The sequence below is a fragment of the Rhinoderma darwinii genome, chromosome 3, assembly GCF_050947455.1.
Source record: "Rhinoderma darwinii isolate aRhiDar2 chromosome 3, aRhiDar2.hap1, whole genome shotgun sequence".
In the NCBI taxonomy this organism is placed as follows: domain Eukaryota; kingdom Metazoa; phylum Chordata; class Amphibia; order Anura; family Rhinodermatidae; genus Rhinoderma; species Rhinoderma darwinii.
In genome coordinates, this window is record NC_134689.1 from 187746458 (window position 1) to 187769808 (window position 23351).

General features: G+C 39.4%; 1 protein-coding gene across 11 annotated transcripts in view; it reads right to left on the reverse strand.

Moving 5' to 3' along the window:
* The window catches only part of CADPS2 (calcium dependent secretion activator 2), a 616089-nt gene that overhangs the window by 68902 nt on the left and 523836 nt on the right, over nt 1–23351 (reverse strand). For 8 of the 11 annotated variants that reach the window (XM_075857164.1, XM_075857163.1, XM_075857166.1 and 5 more), the window contains 2 exons: nt 13118–13201; nt 11435–11467 (listed from right to left, as the gene is read on the reverse strand). The exons of 1 other annotated variant lie outside the window; for it this stretch is intronic. In XM_075857164.1, the coding sequence (XP_075713279.1) occupies nt 11435–11467; nt 13118–13201 (117 nt within the window). The remainder of the gene's footprint in view (nt 1–11434; nt 11468–13117; nt 13202–23351) is intronic. 2 more of the 11 variants (XM_075857159.1, XM_075857158.1) reach the window with 1 other exon arrangement.

The following is a 23351-nucleotide window of genomic DNA, read 5'->3' on the forward strand; positions in this document are numbered from 1 at the left end:
AAAAAATATTGTATAACTAAATTGCTGATAATACAGTGAGTCATGTCTGTCTCTTTACATCTCCCATCATGGGGAAACCAAGGTAGGACAACTACAGTGACATGCTTGTGACACATGTGCCAGTGATGGCATAACATCTCTTGTGCTAATAATACCAAGGCATGTATTGCCATCTGCCAGTGAGGTTTTTCAGTAACCAATATACAGTGCTATTCTTAGTGTCAATTACCAGAGTTGCTATGGTGACAAGTTACTTAAAGTGTACCTAAACTTTGAGATGACTTTTCAGAATCAGCTGTCATATGTGTGTACATGAGGTATAACACAATTTCTGGCCCTTTATATGACTTGTATAAGGCATTTTTGCAGCAGCATGGAGGAGACTATTCAGCAGTAATAAAGAAATAGTGTAACAAAGAATCTAGAACTGGGGTGACATCTAAATCTTAGTGATAGCAGCGGCAGCACTTCTGTCTGGGTCTTTCTCATCTCTCTCACTTTGTTCCTGCTTTCCTCCTACCCTCGCCATAGACATCAAAGGGCAGCTGTAACCCACGCCCTCAGTGAGCTCAGAGCCCGTTTTACAGAGAATTCAGTAAATTCAGAAAGAGTCAACAGTTTTTCGTAGGGGGGGATGAAGGAGCTTTGAGCAAACTTGATCTGTAACAGACTGCTTTGGCAAGAAGATATGAGTAGTGTCTATGTAACGCTGATCAGTTCTGTATAATTGACAGGGTCTGACATCAGAATGCAACGTTTATAGAAATAATATTTACAAACCTGTCAATGAAAATTTCCACTGATAAATCATTAAAGTGTACCTCCACTTGTGATCTCCTGCCAATTCCGACATCGGACTTGGAGGGATGCTCCTGCACGCAGGCAAGTACATAGTTGCCAAGGCAACCGTATAAAAAACCAACTAACTACAAATAACAATGTAATTACATGATTTTATTGGTTGACATGGACACCAAAGATAGACTAAATTTTCAAGTTCTTCCCCCTTCATAAGAGATATACAAAACAGTGTTTTTGTAAGTTTCACCATAAAAATACATCCCATATAGATTTATGAAATGTTATAACAAAGTACTTCAACTGCAACAGTTACTTTGAACGAATATTTAGAGAAACACTTTCACATAGAAACTTACAACTTCAATAAGTGTATTCATTTTTGTAAATGATACCCTTATCAAATACGCACTCTGACATTGAAATGTGCCACTAAGTATGTCAATACAAACAACATTGTTAAGGGTGCACTTAGTCATTTAACATATCAGGGACGCTAATTATTTCTCTCTAGTTACCCAAGTGCAGGTTTCAGTTGCTCTGTACACTACAAAACTAGGGAATACGGCGGCATGGCACAGGGCTGTACATAAGTTATAACGACAACACTTTCTTCTTTGACAACACTTCCACCTCTGCAGCTATTGGCTGAAGCTGCACCACAAAGACTTCCTGCTCTGCACACATCCTGCATGCCCCCTGCACATAATAATAAAATAATAATAATAATAATAATACTGATAGTGATCTTCTCCCTTTCAGATTATTTTTCTGCTTTCTGATCCAAGCACAGGAGTAAGGACTACATTTTCTTTTTGGCACAATATGTGTGCGTGTACATAGTAAAACTTTTCCAAAATGACCACTTCTTTAAGAAGACTACCCCTGATCAAGACCAAATTATTCTGTGAAGCATTTCCAATTCCCCTATAGTAAAGTTAGGGCTGTTATAAAATATCTTATTAGATAATAAAGTTCACCCTTATTTCATATGGTAACCAGTAAAAATAAGTCTCCTAAGCATATGCCCCTGATAGTTCTCTACTCAGCACTAACAACAGAAGGATAGTATAAGATACCCCTATACAATTACTACCCATATGTGGCTCAAATTCTGTGAATGCACTGTTGCTTAATCATGTAGTTTTGAGACTAACAATGCTTGAGTCGGCTAGCCAGATGTTGTAATAACTTAAAATACATTTCCATTAGTACAGGCAGGACATAAACTTCAAGCATGTACAGTTATTACTTTACGCCCTATTATTTTCTATGTGCTGTCCACTGTATAGCTCCACGTGGAATAAAATTGGAGCAAAGTCGCGAAAACCCCGAAGCTGTAAGAGAGACGCTTGCTATACAGAGTATCCTGATAAACAGCCCGATCTCATCGTGTTGCAGACTACTTATAGAATCGGGACAGAGTGATATAAGCTCTGATACAAAGGTCAGTGCAGTGCTGGCTATAATACATAAACTGCGGTTGTAGTCTGATGGTTCAGTGATTCAGTTTTTACTCCGGTACTAGAACATGCGATATTGAGGACCGCATTGGCTATTAAATATTACCTGCAATCGTCGTTTTATTACATTTCTGCTAATTAAGTTGAGCTAACATCTGTATTAACAGAAGACAGGGAGAATGACAAACGTGCGTTTCGCTGGTAATCCCGGCTTGTTCAAGGGGCGGTAACATTCTAGTGTGATTAAAATGATTTGGAGGCAATCAAAAAACGTAAACAATTAAATGGCTACTGTTATAAATATTTAAATATTATATTAAATCTGTTGTGATTTTATTGCCGTACTGTAAACATTAAAGTATATGATGCAAAGGAATGTATATACAAACAGTATTTTTTTTTTTTAATTCAATGTTCCAAATAAGAACATATGTAAAATTATATACATTTATATGAATATAAATAAATAAAAAAAAGTTGTTATGCATACATATAATGTATAAAAACTGATGTTATGCATATTATTTAGTAACATGGATGTGAATCCTGATCAGAAGAATATTATTCACAAATAATGACTATATAATGGGAGGCTTGTTTACTTTATATGTCACATCATATTGGTGGTTTATGAAAAATCATAAACTCATAGGTGTACAGGCATCCTAGCTAGCTATTGTATATGTTGAGTGCCCCTCATCTATACTGATTATATGTAATATTTTAAACATCAATATGGGGTACTTGATTCCCAAATTACACTTTTAAAGGAAACTTTATTTATTTTAAAAAATTACAGTCTTAATGGAGACCATATTGGCTTACAGAAATCATATGGAAGGTTAATCTGCTTTCAGTTTACTTTTGGCTAAGAAACGTCTAAATTGGAGTAGGACAGAATGGTTTGTTCTGTTCACGATGGTCTTGTTAGTTTTTATCATAGTTCATAATTGAGCCAATATTTTTTTAAATTTTTACTCTTAATTACCTAGTGGTCTTATAGTGTTTTCGTATAAGATACTTTTTCCAAAGACGTCAGTAAAGACATTTGTAGGTTTCAGGATTCAACAGGCCCTGCACATTTTGAACAGGTACAAAGGGAGCAGAAAATTGACGGATGCTCACCTTGTGCGGTTGTGCGCGATTAGGCACAGCTATATTCAAAGCGTGCAATTATCCACCGAATACCAGGTCTGTGGTGTCACTTAATCGATCACTTCCCAAATTATGATGGATCCTGGGTGTTCAAAATGGATCCTGGATGGATCACCAAATGTAGTACACACAAAAAAAAGCTTTTCATACAGAGTGCTGCCTCAGGACCTCATGAATGAGAATCTTCAACGATCATAAATATTTCTTTATCTGTGTTTAATAAATAAAACATACAATGATTTTCGAATTGGAGAGTTAGTCCTTAGCAGGAGTATGTACCTGATGAAGACTCCTGTTCGGAGTCTAAACACGTTGTACGTTTTATTCAATAAACCCTGTTTAAATATACTTTTATGATCATTGAAGACTCCCATTCATAAGGTCCTGAGGCAACACTCCAGGTGAATAGCGTTTTTTGAAGTGTGCACTACATTTTGCTCGGGCAGAAGCCCGGAGCAATAGTTGATCATTTATTAGTCCTTCAAGAAATGGCTGGACACCAAAAGGTTTTGAGATTGGTATTCCTTTACAGTGGCCTGACAAGTCTTTATCTCCCAGATATCTTGTCTCAAATCCAGGGTTCGTTAATAACATGGGCCAGTGTTTCTCTAGAATTTTGTTTATCGTATTCCATTCTTCGTGGTAGTTTGTGATTTACCTCATATTGCCACAAGAATTATCCTTCTGCTGTTTAGGGATTAGTAGTTTATCTATGAACACCATCACTACTGGGCACATATCAAGTGGAGGAATTGTGCTTTGGGTTTGAAAGTCCAACGCTTTCAAAAAGTAGATCTTCTAATTACTTGATAGCTTTTCGTTCTCATTCTGACATAATTTCAAAGACAAGTGTGTCTGCTATTTCTTCAGGGGTTTCTCGTTTTGAGAATATCTTTTTATAGATTAATTTGCGTCCGAATAGATGTAAATCTTTAAATGATAGTGAGTTTGTTCAGCCGAGTTGGCAAACAGAAATTCAAACCTTTATTCAAAACCCTTGACTGTGCCACTGTCAGTGTGTGTTAGGAAAGGTTAATAACCCATAGGGAGTCCCAAGATGTGTCATCTTCTGACACTCTTACTCCTTAAAGAGGATCTGTCACCACATTATAAGTGGCCTATCTTCTACATAATGTGATCAGCGCTGTAATGCAGATTACAGCAGTGTTTTTTATTTAGAAAAACGATCATTTTTGACGGAGTTATGAGCCAGGAGCAAATCCAGAACTCCCTTTTTTATGGAACAGAAGGAGATAGGGCTTCAGAGGCACCCAGAGACAGAGAGAGGACACAGGGATAAATTAAAGAGGCTCTGTCACCACATTATAAGTGCCCTATCTTGTACATAATGTGATCGGCGCTGTAATGTAGATTACAGCAGTGTTTTTTATTTCGAAAAACTATCAATTTTTACGGCTTTATTACCTATTTTAGCTTTATGCTAATGACTTTCTTAATAGACAACTGGGCGTGTTTTACTTTTTGACCAAGTGGGCGTTGTGGAGAGAAGTGTATGACACTGACCAATCAGCGTCATACACTTCTCTCCATTCATTTATTCAGCACATAGTGATCATACTAGATCACTATGTGCAGCCACATACACACACACTAACGTTACTGAAGTGTCCTGAGAGTTAATAGACATCACCTCCAGCCGAGACGTGATGTCTATTCACAATCCTGACACTTCGGTAACGTTTGTGTGGGATTTACAGCATAGCAAGCGTAATCTTGCGAGATTACGCTGTAAATGACAGCCCAGCGTGATCTCGATGTGCTGTATGAGTAAGTCACACACAAACGTTACTGAAGTGTCAGGATTGTGAATAGGCATCCCGTCCTGGTTGGACGCGGTGTCTATTAACTCTCAGGACACTTCAGTAACGTTAATATATGAGTATGTGACTGCACATAGTGAACAACGCAGGATCACTATGTGCTGATTACATGAATGGACAGAAGTGTATGACGCTGATTGGTCAGCATCATACACTTCTCTCCACAATGCCCACTTGGTCAAAAAGTAAAAACACGCCCAGTTGTCTATTAAGAAAGTAATTAGCATAAATCTAAAATAGGTAATAAAGCCGTAAAAATTGAGTTTTTCTAAATAAAAAACACTGCTGTAATCTACATTACAGCGCCGATCACATTATGTACAAGATAGGGCACTTATAATGTGGCGACAGAGCCTCTTTAATTTATCCCTGTGTCCTCTCTCTGTCTCTGGGTGCCTCTGAAGCCCTATCTCCTTCTGTTCCATAAAAAAGGGAGTTCTGGATTTGCTCCTGGCTTCTTGTGAGTTCCTTGTGTTTGTTATTTTTTAGGGGGGTTTGTTTAATTAATATGGGGATCTTTTGAAGCAGATTTTAAGTCCGATTCAGATATTTTATTATCCTCTGTATCTGAGAATCTGTTTGTGGGGTTAGGGTTTACTTTTCTTGAAACTTCTTCTTCCCCCAAATGCACATTTTACTTTATATGATTTGTCACATAGGTATTTTCCTCTTTTTTTTTCCTATTTTTGACTTTGTCTGTACCATGTGAATCTGCCTCAATGTTTTCTGGAAAGCTACATCAATCTGTATTAATCCCTGATATTTTTCTACATTTGTAGTGAGGGATTCTAAATCTTTTTCCACGTTTTCTAAGATATATTCTACTAGTACGGTCAATGCGGACTCCCATTTTTCTTTCAGTCCTGTTTTCGATCATTCATATGATGGGAAAATAGGAATACAAAAACATTTTTAAATAAATCCCTTTTCTAAATATTGTTCAAGTGTGGATTTTTGCTTGAATTTCTTTGATCTTAAGCTAATTGAAATTTCTTGAGTTGTTAATTTTGTGGTTTATTTAAAAATGTTGTGTAAAGATAGATATGAGTTATTCTTTCTGGCATTCTTATCTGGGTTTGATTTATTATGCTTGCGGTTGCCATAAATGGATTTGCACCATAACATTGGAGGGTTACAAACAGAAGGTATCCAAGCAGGACACTAAGCAAAGCATAGCAGTTAAGTTCTAAATACATGGCCAGTCAGACTATGTTCATTCATCATGTTGAACAACCAACATGCGGCTAAAGAAGGGTGTACATACTACAATATTTCTATATGTTTTCGTCAATTATTGATAATTGCGGTGTGTAAATTACTTGTATCAATTGTTTTTAATTGACGCTCACTTGATTCTCACTAAAATTGGTCACATTTTTCTAAACATCATGCCTAAACCGGATATGTTTAAATAGGAATGAATCACTGCCCAATGTCAGACCAAGATCAATATTATAAGGAAACCATTTATATCTTATAAAACAATTTGGTGTGTAAAATACTTTTTATACAACCATTTGCAGTCATGATAATAATTGTATTGTAAATTGGATCTTCACAAAATTGTAGTGTGCAAGTCCACAGTATAAACGAACAAAATCATTATTTCCTTCGTATTAATCTAGAAATTAGTTTTTTTTTGTTTGGTTTTTAGAGTTGTCCGAGATTAAAAAGTCTGTTGTTTCTCCATGAGCAGTGCCCCATTGTCCATTGGCTGTGTCTGGTATTACAGCTCCGCCCTATTTACTTGAATGGGGCTGAACTCCAGCATCAGTTAAACCGGAGAACTGAGAGATATTTAGCTGGTGACACAAGAAATTATTTTTGTTTTTTTTCCATATACATTGATCGAATGATCTAAAATTGATCTAATGTTTACTTTATAATCGCTTCCAAGTTTTTATGAAAGCAAAAATTAAGCATATGATGAAATGATTAACTAACCGATATCTAATACTTTAGTTGATTAAAAATGCTTGTTTGTACTATTTCAAGCATAGAATTTTTGCACATTTCCTTCAAAAATCATATAATCTGAGATTACATTTTTTTTTTTATTCATAGCCACCCCTAATAAAACAAAGGTCACACCAGCCTGTGTACGGTTATAGGGGGCAATGTTTGTATGTATGTGATGCAGCAACCCGCTCTGTGTAAAGAGCTGCACAATGCATGTTATAATTTAATCACAATAGGGTGAGTCAGGCTGCAGTTTATTCAGAGAAGATTGTATTATGTTGCTCAGAATTATTTATCCTAACACTCACACGTCATGGATTTCTACAAATGCCAACATTAGACATTTGTTTGAATCTTGTGCAAGGGAAAAATAAAAAGAGAGGCTTGCCAATGAAACACGGCAAGATGCCAGCTTTCGTTGCTGCTTGTAGTCAGTTCAGTTTGTCCTCCACAACTGTCTTTCACAAAGTAATTGAATGATAAACACGTTGCCTCCCTTTGGTGAAGACTATTATATTTCAGTGGTTTCTTTTAAATAATCTTTTTGTGCTTTTTTTTTTACATCTGCAAACTATTTGTAATGCTTTACTGAAAAAACAAAACAAAAAACTTTTTAAGCCATTGAAGCATGAAAGCATAATCACATTAAAAAAAAAAATCAAATAATGTCATGGACTAGTCTATTACTAGTTACACAAGTAACTGAATACAGAGGTACAAGCCTTATTAAGGGTGTAGACCACAGTTGATTCTTCCAAAAGTTAATCTCCAGGTAACCTGGCATGGAGAATATGCAGCTTAAAAGACACTACATTCCTTATTAATTATATACTGCAAATGTTCTTGCTTCCTGTTGATACACTTAATCCCACAGGTGCATGTTCTACCAACTACAAGTCAACGCTCGAGAGGACAAGCTATGTTGTCACTTCTCACAGCAACGTGAACCAGGCGATAGCAAATTTTTATAAACTCAACAGGGGCCAGACAAAAAATTAGCTAAAGACAGCATACATGTACTGTTACTCTGTTAAAATAGTAACAAAGGTTTTAAAATATGCTGATAATTTGACTGCAATCATGTAATATGAAGAAATTAAACACAGACAGACAGGACATACTTAGAATAAAAACCATTACCACGCCCAATATAATGCAGATTAAGACTCTATTTCCTGATGCTCACATTTGTCCCTGTTCCGAATCCCCCCCCCCCCCCCAATAAAAAAAAACATATAGTATTTCTCTTGAAAACTTTTGGAAAGAGACACTGAAAGCAGCCAAATGTGTCTGGCGATAACAGCTCCCCAAGACAAAGCAGAATGAAACTCACTTCACCTCCCATCTGCTTTTATTACCGGGTACTGGAAAAATAAAACTCCAAGAAAGACAGATGATTTGAAGAATAAAATAATGACCTAATAATCAGCCTAAATAAAGTACCTGTGTAAACAGCCAACCAGTTTCGGAAACTGTATATATATATATATATATATATATACACACTACCGTTCAAAAGTTTAGGGTCACTTAGAAATTTCCTTATTTTTGAAAGAAAAGCACAGTTTTTTCAATGAAGATTACATTAAATTAGAAATACACTCTATACATTGTTAATGTAGTAAATGATTATTCTAGCTGCAAACGTCTGGTTTTTAATGCAATATCTACATAGGTGTATAGAGGCCCATTTCCAGCAACCATCACTCCAGTGTTCTAATGGTACATTGTGTTTGCTAACTGTGTTAGAAGGCTAATGGATGATTAGAAAACCCTTGAAAACCCTTATGCAATTATGTTAGCACCGCTGTAAACAGTTTTGCTGTTTAGAGGAGATATAAAACTGACCTTCCTTTGAGCTAGTTGAGAATCTGGAGCATTACATTTGTGGGTTCGATTAAACTCTCAAAATGGCTAGAAAAAGAGAGCTTTCATGTGAAACTCGACAGTCTATTCTTGTTCTTAGAAATGAAGGCTATTCCATGCGAGAAATTGCCAAGAAACTGAAGATTTCCTACAACGGTGTGTACTACTCCCTTCAGAGGACAGCACAAACAGGCTCTAACCAGAGTAGAAAGAGAAGTGGGAGGCCCCGCTGCACAACTGAGCAACAAGACAAGTACATTAGAGTCTCTAGTTTGAGAAATAGACGCCTCATAGGTCCTCAACTGGCAGCTTCATTAAATAGCACCCGCAAAACGCCAGTGTCAACGTCTACAGTGAAGAGGCGACTCCGGGATGCTGGCCTTGAGGGCAGAGTGGCAAAGAAAAAACCATATCTGAGACTGGCTAATAAAAGGAAAAGATTCATATGGGCAAAAGTACACAAACATTGGACAGAGGAAGATTGGAAAAAAGTGTTATGGATAGACAAATCGAAGTTTGAGGTGTTTGGATCACACAGAAGAACATTTCTGAGACGCAGAACAACTGAAAAGATGCTGGAAGAGTGCCTGACGCCATCTGTCAAGCATGGTGGAGGTAATGTGATGGTCTGGGGTTGCTTTGGTGCTGGTAAAGTGGGAGATTTCTACAAGGTAAAAGGGATTTTGAATAAGGAAGGCTATCACTCCATTTTACAACGCCATGCCATACCCTGTGGACAGCGCTTGATTGGAGCCAATTTCATCCTACAACAGGACAATGACCCAAAGCACACCTCCAAATTATGCAAGAACTATTTAGGGAAGAAGCAGGCAGCTGGTATTCTATCTGTAATGGAGTGGCCAGCGCAGTCACCAGATCTCAACCCCATAGAGCTGTTGTGGGAGCAGCTTGACCATATGGTACGTACGAAGTGCCCATCAAGCCAATCCAACTTGTGGGAGGGGCTTCTGGAAGCATGGGGTGAAATTTCTCCCGATTACCTCAGCAAATTAACAGCTAGAATGCCAAAGGTCTGCAATGCTGTAATTGCTGCAAATGGAGCATTCTTTGACGAAAGCAAAGTTTGAAGGAGAAAATTATTATTTCAAATAAAAATCATTATTTCTAACCTTATATTTTCTAGTCATTTTGCAACTCATTTGATAAATAGAAGCGTGAGTTTTCATGGAAAACACAAAATTGTCTGGGTGACCCCAAACTTTTGAACGGTAGTGTATATATGCTTGATAAAGGTCCTATAGCAGGACGAAAACGTTGCAGCTTGTGCTGGCTTAATAAACCACCTTTTTTTCACTAACACGGAGTGCTGTGGGATTTTCTTCAATAAATAAATAAAATATATATATATAGCAAACAATGTGCACCATTCATAGACATCCATGACTTCTCATGAAGTAAAATGTAAATATTAAATACAAAGACACAGTTTTGCCCACACAGAGAAATAAAATTCATAAATTCATTGAAAGTGGAGACTGAACAATTGCTGTATTACAATACACTCATGTCTTTCTCTTTATCTAGTGAGCACCAACAAACAATTTTAAGTACGAGATGATCTGGCAACAGTTTATAAAAAACCTGAAATAAGATTTTTTTTTTAGGAGACATTATTATTTGGCTGTTTACTTCAAGCAGGACAAATATTTGGGTTTTGGTGTATGATAGTTACTAGGTTACAGCATTTCTTCTCCCAACTGGAAAAGTGCACTGAGAAAAACAATGTTGCCGGTTAGCTCTAGGGGACCATGAAGAGGTTTTTCACTAATCCCTAAAGGAACCCTTCACGCTAACAAAATGATCACTGCTGCACAAAATTGAACACTTCCTTAAGGATATTTTCCAATAATTACTACTCTTTAACTTCTCCTGCTACCATTACACCTGTTATTTTCAAGTCCTATACTGACCTATATGGCTCCAAAGAAAACAAGCCATGGAACCCTGCGTGTAGCTGGATCTCTGCAGCCTGTTACTCTCTTCCAATTGCCCCTTCTTCGTTTTTAACCTACAGTAGTAGGTCTGTAATCATGGAGACACATAGGTCTGCTTAAGAGCTGCATACCGAGTATGGTAGGATATTGGTAATCAAGACTATCTGCACAGTTGCTTATTTTTTTTCCGTTCAGATGTATAGGAGCAATAAAAACATAGTCTTCAAGTTTTTCAGATTGAATGAACATGGCTCTAAGGCAATAATTTAAACAATAGAGAATAATATTTTTTAAAACGGTTACGTTTCACATAAAAAAGGCATGCAATCGATGAAAAAATGGTGGTCATGCCTTGCAATGGTTATCTGCAAAGAACGTGCAAAACGCTAACACTTACTGGTACTTCCACATACTTCGAAGCAGCTTTTACCTGCAAATGCAATGCAATACTTAACAGTTATACAAATCATTAGTGATTAAACTTTTTTCTTTTCTGAGAATATTACTGCTTTTACTGACTTAATTACTTACTATTGCTCTAATTAAATCATGTTACCAGATGAAGCAATTTTTTTTTTTTCATTCACATTGTGTAATACTATAACCTAGAGAAATTAGAAAATGGGACTTTATAAAAATGAATGACTTATTCGGCATACAGAAGATGATCAATTTAGATTTTAATGATACTTTACTGTCTAATGGGTTTCCTCCTGTATCATTATATCTTCATTTTTTATTTTTTTTAAATCTGCATATATTCTTTGATCCTTTTATTTAATATCACTTGAGTATATTATTATATTGGAAACTGTCTACATAAATCTAAATGGAGGTCAAGAAATTAAAAAAACAGAAACTAACTCAAATCATTATGAAATCTTATCAACTGCGTAAAAAGTTTTTAAATGTCCATTAATATACAATGGGGGAGATGTTCGTATAATTTTCCAATTAGTTTCTGAAAAATGAGAGCTGGAAATTGATTGAAAGCTATTGGCAATGAGTACACCTTTCATTGGCACTAGTTTTGATAATTCTTTCTAAATACCCTCCTTATCTAGGTCAGTCTGGCTTCTGCCATGATCATGGTGAACGAAGGCTTCGTTCACATCTGCGCTAGGGCTTCGATCCGATGGAGTTTTCCGTCAGGACGGAGTCCTGACAGACACAAACAGAAACCATATGTTCCGTTTCCATCACCATTGATTTCAGTGGTGACGGATCTGGTGCAAAAGGTTTCCGTTTGTCTCCGTTGTGCAAGGGTTTCGTCGTTTTGACGGAATCAATACCGTAGTCGACTATGCTATTGATTCCGTCAAAACGACAGAACTCTTGCACAACGGAGACAAATGGAAACCATTGGCACTGGATCCGTCACCATTAAAATAAATGGTGATGGAAATGGAAACCTATGGTTTCCGTCTGTCAGGGCTCCGTTCCGTCAGAATGGAGCCCTAGCGCAGATGTGAACGAAGCCCAAACCCAAAATCATATCCTGAGATACTGTAAACATTACATACAATTAAAAATGTACAGTGTTCTGCATGAAACATATTTATGTCAGTAAAGCTTATATACAAAACCAAGGATTCCCAATCATACAATACTACATCATACACCTAAGACATCAGGATTAAAGCATTGTGAATATGCTGACTCACGGCTATTAAAAGGGATTCTCAAAGATCTCTGGGACCATCGAGAAGAAACATTCTCCATCTTGCATCTCTGTCCAAGGGTGAGGAATATATAAGTAAATCCATATTTAAATATCCTTTGCCCATGTAGGAGACACAAGTAAAACTATTTTCCCACTGATTGCTTCAACTGTGATCCCTGAAATAAGCACCTAGTGTTCAATTTATAACAGACCATACATTAGGTAATTAGTGCCCTGTCCAACTATATTTCTTGCTGTAAACAGGAAGGCAAAATCTTATGTTGTAGTTCAAATTATAGCTGTACTGGAAATGAAGGCACAGGACATATTTTTTTTGTCTGACTGGCGAACACGCTTAAAGTCAAGAACAGTGGGATATATTGCACTATAATCAAGGTGTTAAATAAACATACTTACAGTGAAAGAGAGGATTGATGAAAACAAAGTCCCTTCATCGTATCTCGCCAACTTTGAAAGAACTCCCTCTAGAACTGAAATAAACTTAATAAACACAAATATATGCAATTAATATTAAACGTAAAGAGGTGAATAATAAAACTAATATAATACATAATTCCAGATATTTTAGATCAATGGAAATATAATGCATATCTATATATTCACCTGACTATAATCCTACAAAATCCATGACTTTATGCAAGTGTACCTAGAAGAATTGATGCTGTTTTGAAGGCAAAGGGTGGTTACACTAAATATTGATTTGATTTAGATGTCTCAAATGTACATTCAATTTGAATTGTGTTGAAAAAAAACAACTGCCTAAAACCTTTGCACAGTAAAGGTACACATATATATATATATATATATATATATATATATATATATATATATATATATATATATGTGTGTGTGTGTGTGTGTGTGTGTGTGTGTGAGAGCAGGGTGTCAGCCAATTATCCCAGTGTGGGATTGGAAAGATTTTCTTTTTATATATATGCAGTGGATATAAAACGTCTACACACCCGTGTTAAAATGCCAGGTTTTTGTCATGTCAAAAAATCAGTACAAGATGAATTCTTTCAGAACTTTTTCCACCTTTAATGTACAATTCCATTGGAAAAACAAACTGAAATAATTTAGAGGGAAAAAATAAAAATAACAAAACTACAATAATGTGGTTGCATAAGTGTGAACACCCTCTTATAATTGGGGATGTGGTTGTATTCAGAATTAGCCAATCACCTTTAAACTCACGTTAAATAGTAGTCAGTACACTGCTGGTTTATTAGGATTTTCTTTACATTTTCTTTGTTGCATGTGACGGCAAAAGCCAGTTCCAAAGAATTTCCAAGGCATTAGATATACCATGGAACACAGTGAAGACGGTCATCAAGAAGTGGATTACATTTGGCACAACAGTGAGATTAACAAGAACTGGACGTCCCTCAAAACTTGATTAAAAGACAAGACTAAATTTGGTCCGGGAGGCTACCAAGGGGCCTAGAGTAACATTAAAGGAGCTGCAGGACTTTCTGGCAGGTACTGGTTGTGTAGTGCATGTGACAACAATCTCCCGTATTTATCATATGTCTGGGCTGTGGGGTAGGATGGCAAGACGGAAGTCTTTTCTATCAAAGAAAAACATCCAAGCGTGGCTATGTTTTGCAAAGACCTACATCAAGTCTGCCAAAAGCATGTGGGAAAACATGTTCTGGTCTGATGAGACCAAGGTTGAACTTTTTGGTCATAATTCCAGAAGGTATGTTTTGTGCAAAGCCAACACTGCACATCACGAAAAGAAGACCATACCCATAGTGAAGCATGGTGGAGGCAGCATTATGCTTCGGGACTGTTTTTCTGCAGCTGGAACTGGGGCTTTAGTAAAGGTGGAGGGAATTATGAAGCGTTCCAAATATCAGGCAATATTGGTACAAAACCTGCAGGCCTCTGCTAAAAAGCTGAAGAGGAATTTCACCTTTCAGAATGACAACAACCCAAAGCATACTTCCAAATCAACAAAAGAATGGCTTCACCAGAAAATTATCAAAGTTTTGGAATGGCCCAGTCAGAGACCAGACCTGAATCCCATTGAAAATCTGTGGGGTGACCTGAAGAGGGATGTACACAGGAGATGCCCTCGCAATCTGACAGATTTGGAGCGCTTTTGCAAGGAAGAGTGGGCAACAATTGGCAAGACAAGATGTGCCATGCTGATAGACTTTTACCCAAAAAGACTGAATGCTGTCAAAGTCAAAGGGTAATTCAACAAAGTATTAATTTAAGGGTGTGCATATTTATGCAACCACATTATTTTTGTTCTTTATCTTTATTTTTCCACCATAAAAGATTTCAGTTTGTTTTCCGATACAATTGTATAGATTATAGGTGACATTAAAAAGTTCTGAAATGATTCATCTTGGAGTGATTTTGTAACATGACAAAAACCTGTCATTTTAACCGGGGTGTGTAGACTTTTTATTTCCACTGAATAGTGCATTTGGGCAGTTTTCAGACCCTTCATCATTCTGCACTCAATACCCCATAATGACAAAGTGAAAACAAAATTTTAGAAATTTTTGCAAATTTATTAAAAATTAAAATTTCACATGGACATAAGTATTTAGAACCTTTGCTATGACACTTGAAATTTAGATCTGAGGACCTCCCATTTCTCTAGCTCTTTTAAATGTTTCTATACTTTGATTGGAGTCCACCTGTGGTAAATTCATTTGATTGGACATGATATGGAAAGACCTTATATAGACACCCCTGTCTATATAAGGTCTCGCAGCTGACAATGCATATCAGAGCAAAAACAAAGCCATGAGGAGGAAAGCAATGCATGTAGAGCTCAGATACAGGATTGTGTGGAGGCACAGATCTGGAAAAGGGTACAAAAAAAATTCTACTGCACTGAAAGTTCCCAAGAGCACAGTGGCCTCCACAATTCTTATATGGCAGAAGTTTGGAATAACCAGAACTCTTCCTAGAGCTGGTCACCCCACCAAACTACGTAATTGGGAGGAGAAGGGCTTTGGTAAGAGAAATGACCAATATCCCAATGGTCATTGTGGCTTAGCTCCAAAGATCCTGTGTGCAGATGGGAGAAAATTCCAGAAGGTCAGCCATCACTGCAAAACCCCACCAATCTCGGCTCTATGGCAGAGTGGCTAGAAAGAAACCTCTCTTCAGTAAAAGACACATTTAGGCTATGTTCACACGGGGTATTTTGCCGAGTTTTTTGACGCGGAAACCGCATCGCAAAACTCGGCAGAAACGGCCCGAGAACGCCTCCCATTGAAATCAAAACTGCCTCGCGGGAAAAAGAAGCGACATGCCCTATCTTCGGGCGCTTCCGCCTCTGACCTCCCATTGACTTCAATGGGAGGCAGGAGAAAGCGTATTTCTCGCTGTTTTATGCCCGCGGCGCTCAATGGCCGCGGGCGAAAAACGGTGCGATAATTGCCGCGAAAATCGGCGTGCAGGGAGAGGAATATCTGCCTCAAATTTCCAAACGGAATTTTGAGGCAGATATTCCTCCCCCAAAATACTCCGTGTGAACATAGCCAAAAGCCCTCCTGGAGTTTGCCAAAAAGCACCTATAGGACTCTCAGACTGTGAGAAACAAGATTCTGTGGTCTGATGAAACAAAGATTGAACTATTTGGCCTCAATTCTAAGTGACACGTTTGGAGGAAACCAGGCACTGCTAATCAGCTGCTCAATACCATCCCTACAGTGAAGCATGGTGGTGGCAGCATCATGCCGTGTTTTATTTTTTTTCAGAGGATGGGACAGGGAGGCTGGTCAGGATTGGGGGAAAGATGAATGAAGCAAAGTACAGAGATATTCTTAATGAAAACCTGATAAAGAGTGCTCTGGACCTCAGATTGTGCCAAAGGTTCACCTTCCAACAAGACAATGATCTCAAGCACACAGCCAAGGCAACACAGGAGTGGCTTAGGGACAACTCTCTGAGTGTCTCTGAGTGGCCCACCCAAAGCCCTGAACCCAATCGAACATCTCTGGAGAGACCTGAACATGGCAGTCCACCGACAGTCCCCATTCAACCTGACAGAGCCTGAGAGAATCTGCAGAGAAGAATGGCAGAAAATCCCCAAATCCAGGTGCGCAAACCTTGTGGCATCATATCCAATAAGACTGGATGCTGTTATCGCTGCCAAAGGTGCTTCAACTAACTACTGAGTAAAGGGTCTGATTACTTATGTCAATGCAATATTTTCGTGTTTCCTTTTCAATAAATTAGCAAGTTTAATAAAATGTTGTTTTCATTTTGTCATTATGTGTATTAAGTGAAGAATGACAGGGGAAAAACTTGATTTTTTATTTTATTTTGGCAGAGCGCCTTACCATAACAACATATATAATAAGAACAAAATATATGAATAAGAAAGCAGCATTGCCTAGGGATGGGTCCAATTCTCCAGGGCAAGTGACTCTGTCCCCCACTTCATAATATTCAGAGATTCTCTAGCGACTAGTATAGTCTCAGGGCAGTGGCGCAGGGCGAATGTGGTGCCTATTTTCAAAAAAGGGCTCTAGATCTTCCCGGGTAATTATAGACCAGTAAGCTAAACATCTATCATGGGAAAAATGTTTGAGGGGCTATTGAGGGACTATATACAGGAATATGTGACAAAAAATAGTATTATAAGTGACAGCCAGCACGGTTTACTATGGTCAGAAGTTGTCAAACCAACCTTATTTGTTTTTATGAAGAGGTGAGTAGAAGCCTAGACAGAGAGGCTGCTGTGGATATAGTGTTTTTGGACTTTGCAAAGGCATTTGACACTGTCCCTCATAGGCGCCTAATGGGTAAATTAAGGTCTATAGGTTTAGAAATTATAGTTGGTAATTGGATTGAAAATTGGCTCAAGGACCGTATCCAGAGAGTTGTGGTCAACGATTCCTACTCTGAATGGTTCCCGGTTATAAGTGGTGTACTCCAGGGTTCCGTGCTGGGACCACTATTATTCAACTTCTTTATTAATGATATAGAGGATAGGATTAATAGCACTGTTTCCATTTTTGTAGATGACACCAAGCTATGTAGTATTGTTAAGTCTATGGAAGATGTTCGTTAATTGCAAGCTGATTTGGACACACTAAGTGTTTGGGCATCCAATTGGCAAATGAGGTTTGATGTAGATAAATGTAAAGTTATGCATTTGGGTACCAACAATCTGCATGCATCATATATCCTAGGGGAGCTACACTGGGAGAGTCACTTGTTGAGAAGGATCTGGGTGTACTTGTAGAGCATAAACTAAATAACAGCATGCAATGTCAATCAGCTGCTTCTAAGGCCAGCAAGATATTGTCGTGTATTAAAAGAGGCATGGACTCGCGGGATAGGCATATAATATTAAGTTATGAGGAAAGATTAATAGAATTAAACCTATTTAGTCTTGAACAGAGACGACCAAGGGGGGACATGATTAACTTATATAAATATATGAATAACACATACAAAAAATATGGTGAACTCCTGTTCCATGTAAAACCCCCTCAGAAAACATGGGGGCACTCCCTCCGTCTGGAATAAAAAAAGGTTCAATCTGAAGAGAAAACAAGCCCTCTTTATTGTGAGAACTGTGAATTTGTGGAATAGTTTACCACAGGAGCTGGTCACAGTAGCTACAGTAGATGGCTTTAAAAAAGGCTTCGATAATTTCCTAGAACGAAAAAATATCAGCTCCTATGTCAATGTGTAGAAATTTTTCTCATCCCTTGGTTGAACTTGATTGACATGTGTCTTTTTTCAACTGTACTAACTATGTAAATATATGAATGGCCCTTACAAGAAATATAGTGAAAACCTGTTCAATGTAAAACCCCCTCAAAAGACAAGGGGGCATGCCCTCCGTCTGGAGAAAAAAAGGTTCAATCTGCAGAGGCGACAAGCCTTCTTTACTGTGAGAACTGTGGGAATCTATGGAATAGTCTACCGCAGGAGCTGGTCACAGCAGGGACAGTAGATGGCTTTAAAAAAGGCTTGGATAATTTCCTAGAACGAAAAAATATCAGCTCCTATTTGAATGTGTAGAATTTTTATTTAATGCCTTCCCTTTTTCACATTCCTTCCCTTTTTCCCATACCTTGGTTGAACTTGATGGACATGTGTCTTTTTTTTCAACTGTACTAATTCTATGTAACCAGTTAGTGAGTGCCCACAGGTATTTTTACGGCGGTCACTAACGGGCTTTGCAAGGCGCTGTATCAGAATAAAACAGCGCTGCTGGGAGTGGTAAAAGCTCCCTGCTCTTAGTTACCGGAGGTGGTTTTAGAGGGAGGGGGCACCCTCTCTCACCCCATCGACCCACCTGCAATGCGATCGCGGGATGCCAATGGTTTTTATGGCAGCCGGGGGCTTAACAAAAGACCCAGGTCTGCCTTTAGTAAATGCCTGTTAGGCCATGCCAGAGGCGCATAGTGTAGTCCCCTAGTGGGACTAAAAAACAAAAGTTAAAAAAAGTTTAATAAAGTTTATAATAAATAAAAATCCCAAGTAAAGTACTTGAAAAACCCACTTTTTCCCCTTACAAAATGCTTTATTATGAAAAAATATTTGGTATTGCCACGTCCGTAACGACCCCAACTATAAAACAATTACTTTATTTAACCCGCACGGTGAACGTCGGACAAAATAAAATAATAAACAATGTCAGAATTGTTTTTTTCTGTTCATCTTGTCTTTAAAAAATATTTTATAAAAACTGATCAATAAATTGTATGTACTCCAAATGGTAACTATACTAACTACAAGTAATCTCGCAAAAAATAAGCCCTCATACCGCTATGTCAGTAGAAAAAGAAAAAAAATTATGGCTCTTTAAATATGGTGACATAAAAACAAGTAATTTTGGAAAAAAATGTGTTTTTACTGTGTAAAAGTAGTAAAACATAAAAAACTATATAAATTTGGAATCGCCGCAATCATAACGACCCGCTGAATTAAGTTATTATGCTATATAATCACATGGTAAGCGATGTACAGTTAAGATGCAAAAAAGGATGACAAGGGGCGTGGCCAGCTATGGGAGAGTGAAGACGTGTTTTCCTGTGCTCCTCCATCAGCTTCATGCCAATCAGCTAACATCCAGCCTATAATATCGGGAAGACATCCAGAAAAGTCAAGGCTAAACCCACTACTCGTCCCTCCTCTCCCCAGAGAGGTATTGGGGCATATTTTGGACGGATGACTCCAATGCAGCTGAGGGCTTCGCTCCCGGCCGCGGCACGAATCCAAGATGGCCGATCGGCCTCCCTATCCTCACTACACCAGCGCCCTGGCAGCTCTGACATGCCGATAGCAGATGCCGCCTTACCATGCCAGGTAACGCCGAGGACTCCTTGCTCCCTGCCTCACTCCCCAGGCGTTGCTGATGGGTCCCAGGTGCTGCAGACTGCCACCATACAAGATGGCCCTCGGGATCCATCCATGCCCGACCTCGGGCCTGCACATGCTGATACAGTGCCTCAAGCGTCCGCCCATCCTAAGGGACACCTGGATGCAGCAGCGCTGGTCTCCCTGCACACCTCGGACGTTTCCGAGGCCACTGCTCATGCCACTGCCGCACGCGGGGCCTTCCAAAAAGGGCCACCGGTACTCAGCCTTAGAGATGCAGATGCAGGGAGCCTGCAGAGGGGAGGTAAACAATCTGGAAATAGAAATCACAGCATCAAAGAAAAACAAAAACATCAACAAAAAAGTCAGTAAGAGAAAAACTGCCGCGCAGACTAAGCCTAAGTATGCGAAGGACCAATAGGTGCCCTTTGCGCCCTGGACAGGTCCGGTACCTACCGGAGGAAGGTGACCGATCTGCATAAAAGCTATCCGCGCTCCCTAGAGTATGATGACATAAGTATAAAAAGCTAACATTATATATGGAACGGAGAATAGGGTGGAGGGAGACATTTGTAGAACAAGTTAAATACAGAAAGTTAGACTAGACATCAATAAGTAATCAAGAACAAAGGACGAGTTCACAAGTGCTGATTAATGAATTGTAGCTGGCAATTGAGTTCCTGGGGTGCAAGTGCAGGCCACAGTGCAAAGTAATCCATCGTTCTGAATGGGCAGTCTCTATAAGAAGTGGCGGGTCCTTCTCCTGCCTGCATCTAGAGCGTCTTCTAGGGCCCCGTTGGGGGCGGCCCCCAGTAGTTGGTGGGGGAAAGTAGGAAGGGCGACTTGCTTGAGATCCTCCGCCTGTAGAAGACAGCAATAAGGGCCATTCTTGTAGCGAAATGTGAGGAGGGTTTAAGTCCCGCAAGAAATCAGGTAAATCATTTGGAGACCTAAAGGCTCAGATGGCCCAATCTCATATACCGAACATTAAATCTTCCTATGGCCATGTTGTTCATTTGACTCCTGAGGTAGCGGACTGCTTTCGTAAATTTTATTCTGACCTCTACAGGCTTCGTCCCCCCTCCCATTCGCCCTCCGTGAGCCGGGACTCTTTCACCTCTCCTTTCACCCGCTTATCTAGGGAGATATCCGAGGCGTTGGATATGGATTTCACTACTTCGGAGATCCTTACAGTCATAAGAGACCTCCCGGGGGGAAAGAGTCCTGGACTGGATGGATAAACTGCCAAATTTTTTAAAACATTAGTTGACCATCTGATGCCCCTGATGCTCCAAGCCTTTAATTCCATCTCATCTGAAGTACTGTTCTCAACTAGCTCCACTTTGACCCATGTCGCTGTCCTCCCTAAACCGGGCAAGGATCCAAAACTCTGTTCCAGTTACCGTCCCATCTCATTACATAACGTTGACCTCAAAATCTACGCCAAATTGCTTGCTAACATATTGAACAAACACTTACCTACTCTCGTTCATCCAGATCAAGTGGAATTCGAGCCCGATCGGGAGGCACGGAATAACACACTTAAAACCTTGGATATTATCCATCATGCCCAGATTCAACACACCCCTCTCATGATCTTATCCCTAGATGCCGAAAAGGCGTTTGACAGAATATCATGGCCCACCCTTGATCAAACTCTTTAACACATAGGACTAGGACCTTCCCTTATTAGTAAAATAATGTCCCTCTACCATTCTCCCTCTACCCAAATAAAAATTAACAGCTCACTTTCTGCACACTTCACGATCCATAATGGCACCAGGCAGGGCTGCCCCTTGTCCCCATTGATATATGTTCTCGTTATGGAACATCTCATGGCCTCCATTCGGAGCAGCCCAGATATGAAGGGTATTCTCATAGGCGGAATAGAATATAAGTGCTCTGCATTTGCTGACGACTTACTGGTTTATCTCACGAACCCGCATATATATCTTCCCTCGTTGATGTCAGAGCTGTCCCGTTTTGGAACATGGTCCAACTTTAAGATCAACTTCTCTAAATCAGAGGCTTTGAATGTATCCCTACCATCCTCAACAGTGTCACTCCTCAAAAGTAATTTCCCCTTTTCCTGGCCCACTAGGGGCATAACGTATCTGGGAGCTCGTATAAGAACTGACCCTTCCCAATTGTTTACAAATAACGTCATTTCCCTACTATCCAAATTTCACACAGATCTTGCTTCCTAGCATAAAAAGGAATTCTCCTGGTTTGGCCGTATTAATATTATAAAAATGTCACTCCTCCCCAGATTGTTTTACCTCCTGCAGACGATCACCATCTCCATCCCATCCTTTTTTGGGTTATGTATCCAACAATGCTTTGGATCCTTTATCTGGCCATCGGGTCGTCCCCAACTAGGCCGTTTTGCCGGACTGTCGTCTCGATTAGCTTGCGTCAACGCACGTGCGTGTTCTTGACTTTTTTCATAACCGCAAATCCAAAATTTGGGTTCATTTAGCCCAACAGTTATGCAGCCGTACCCGGTCTATCTTGCCATGGACATGGACCGACTCAAGCTTAATTTGTTGTCTCCCAAATTCTTTTGTGGTGGGCTGTTCCCTCATAGACCCTCGGCCCATTAACCACTGTTACGGACAACCCAGCTTTTCCTGCAGGTGAAGCTCGACTCTCCTTCTTAGGCAGGTCATCCACCAATCCTATATACTTTATTCAAGTCCGTTCCGACTCCCCCCTACTCCCATTAGCCTCAATCTTCCCAACTGATGCGCCCTCAACATGCCTCAGGTTTGAATATAACCAATAAAAACACTTTTATAATGTAACCAATTGTCAAGCCCACCTCCACCGTACGCTAACAGAATTTAAACGCTAATGTGTTTCTACCCTGCCCTTTACAAACAATATAAATGTAACGTCCGTAGTCGCTGACCACGAACTCCTATCCAGTCGATCCCCTTCTCTCTAGAGATGTCTGCACATGCGGCCGTCCTGTTCCACAGTGACAACCAGGGTGCACACGCGAGCTCAGTCCAGGCTTAAGGAGCCAAAGCGCACACAGGTGAAGTCGTGCTGTGCTGTGTACCACGCCTGTCCTGCTACATGACGCCTGGTGCCTGCCTGCTGCCTAGCCCCAGCCGAGCCTGTCTTGCTACTGTCTGAGCTACCACAGGTACACTATACGAACTATAGACTGTGACCAGTGTCCTATTGGCCAGCTGCCATACCGTCAAGGTGGTACGGTCCAGTGGGTCCACATACCCAATGTCACAATAAATTTTCCTCTCTCAACTATCTCAACTTCTCCTATCCTTCCGTAAGGCTTGGGAAAAAGAATTGAACA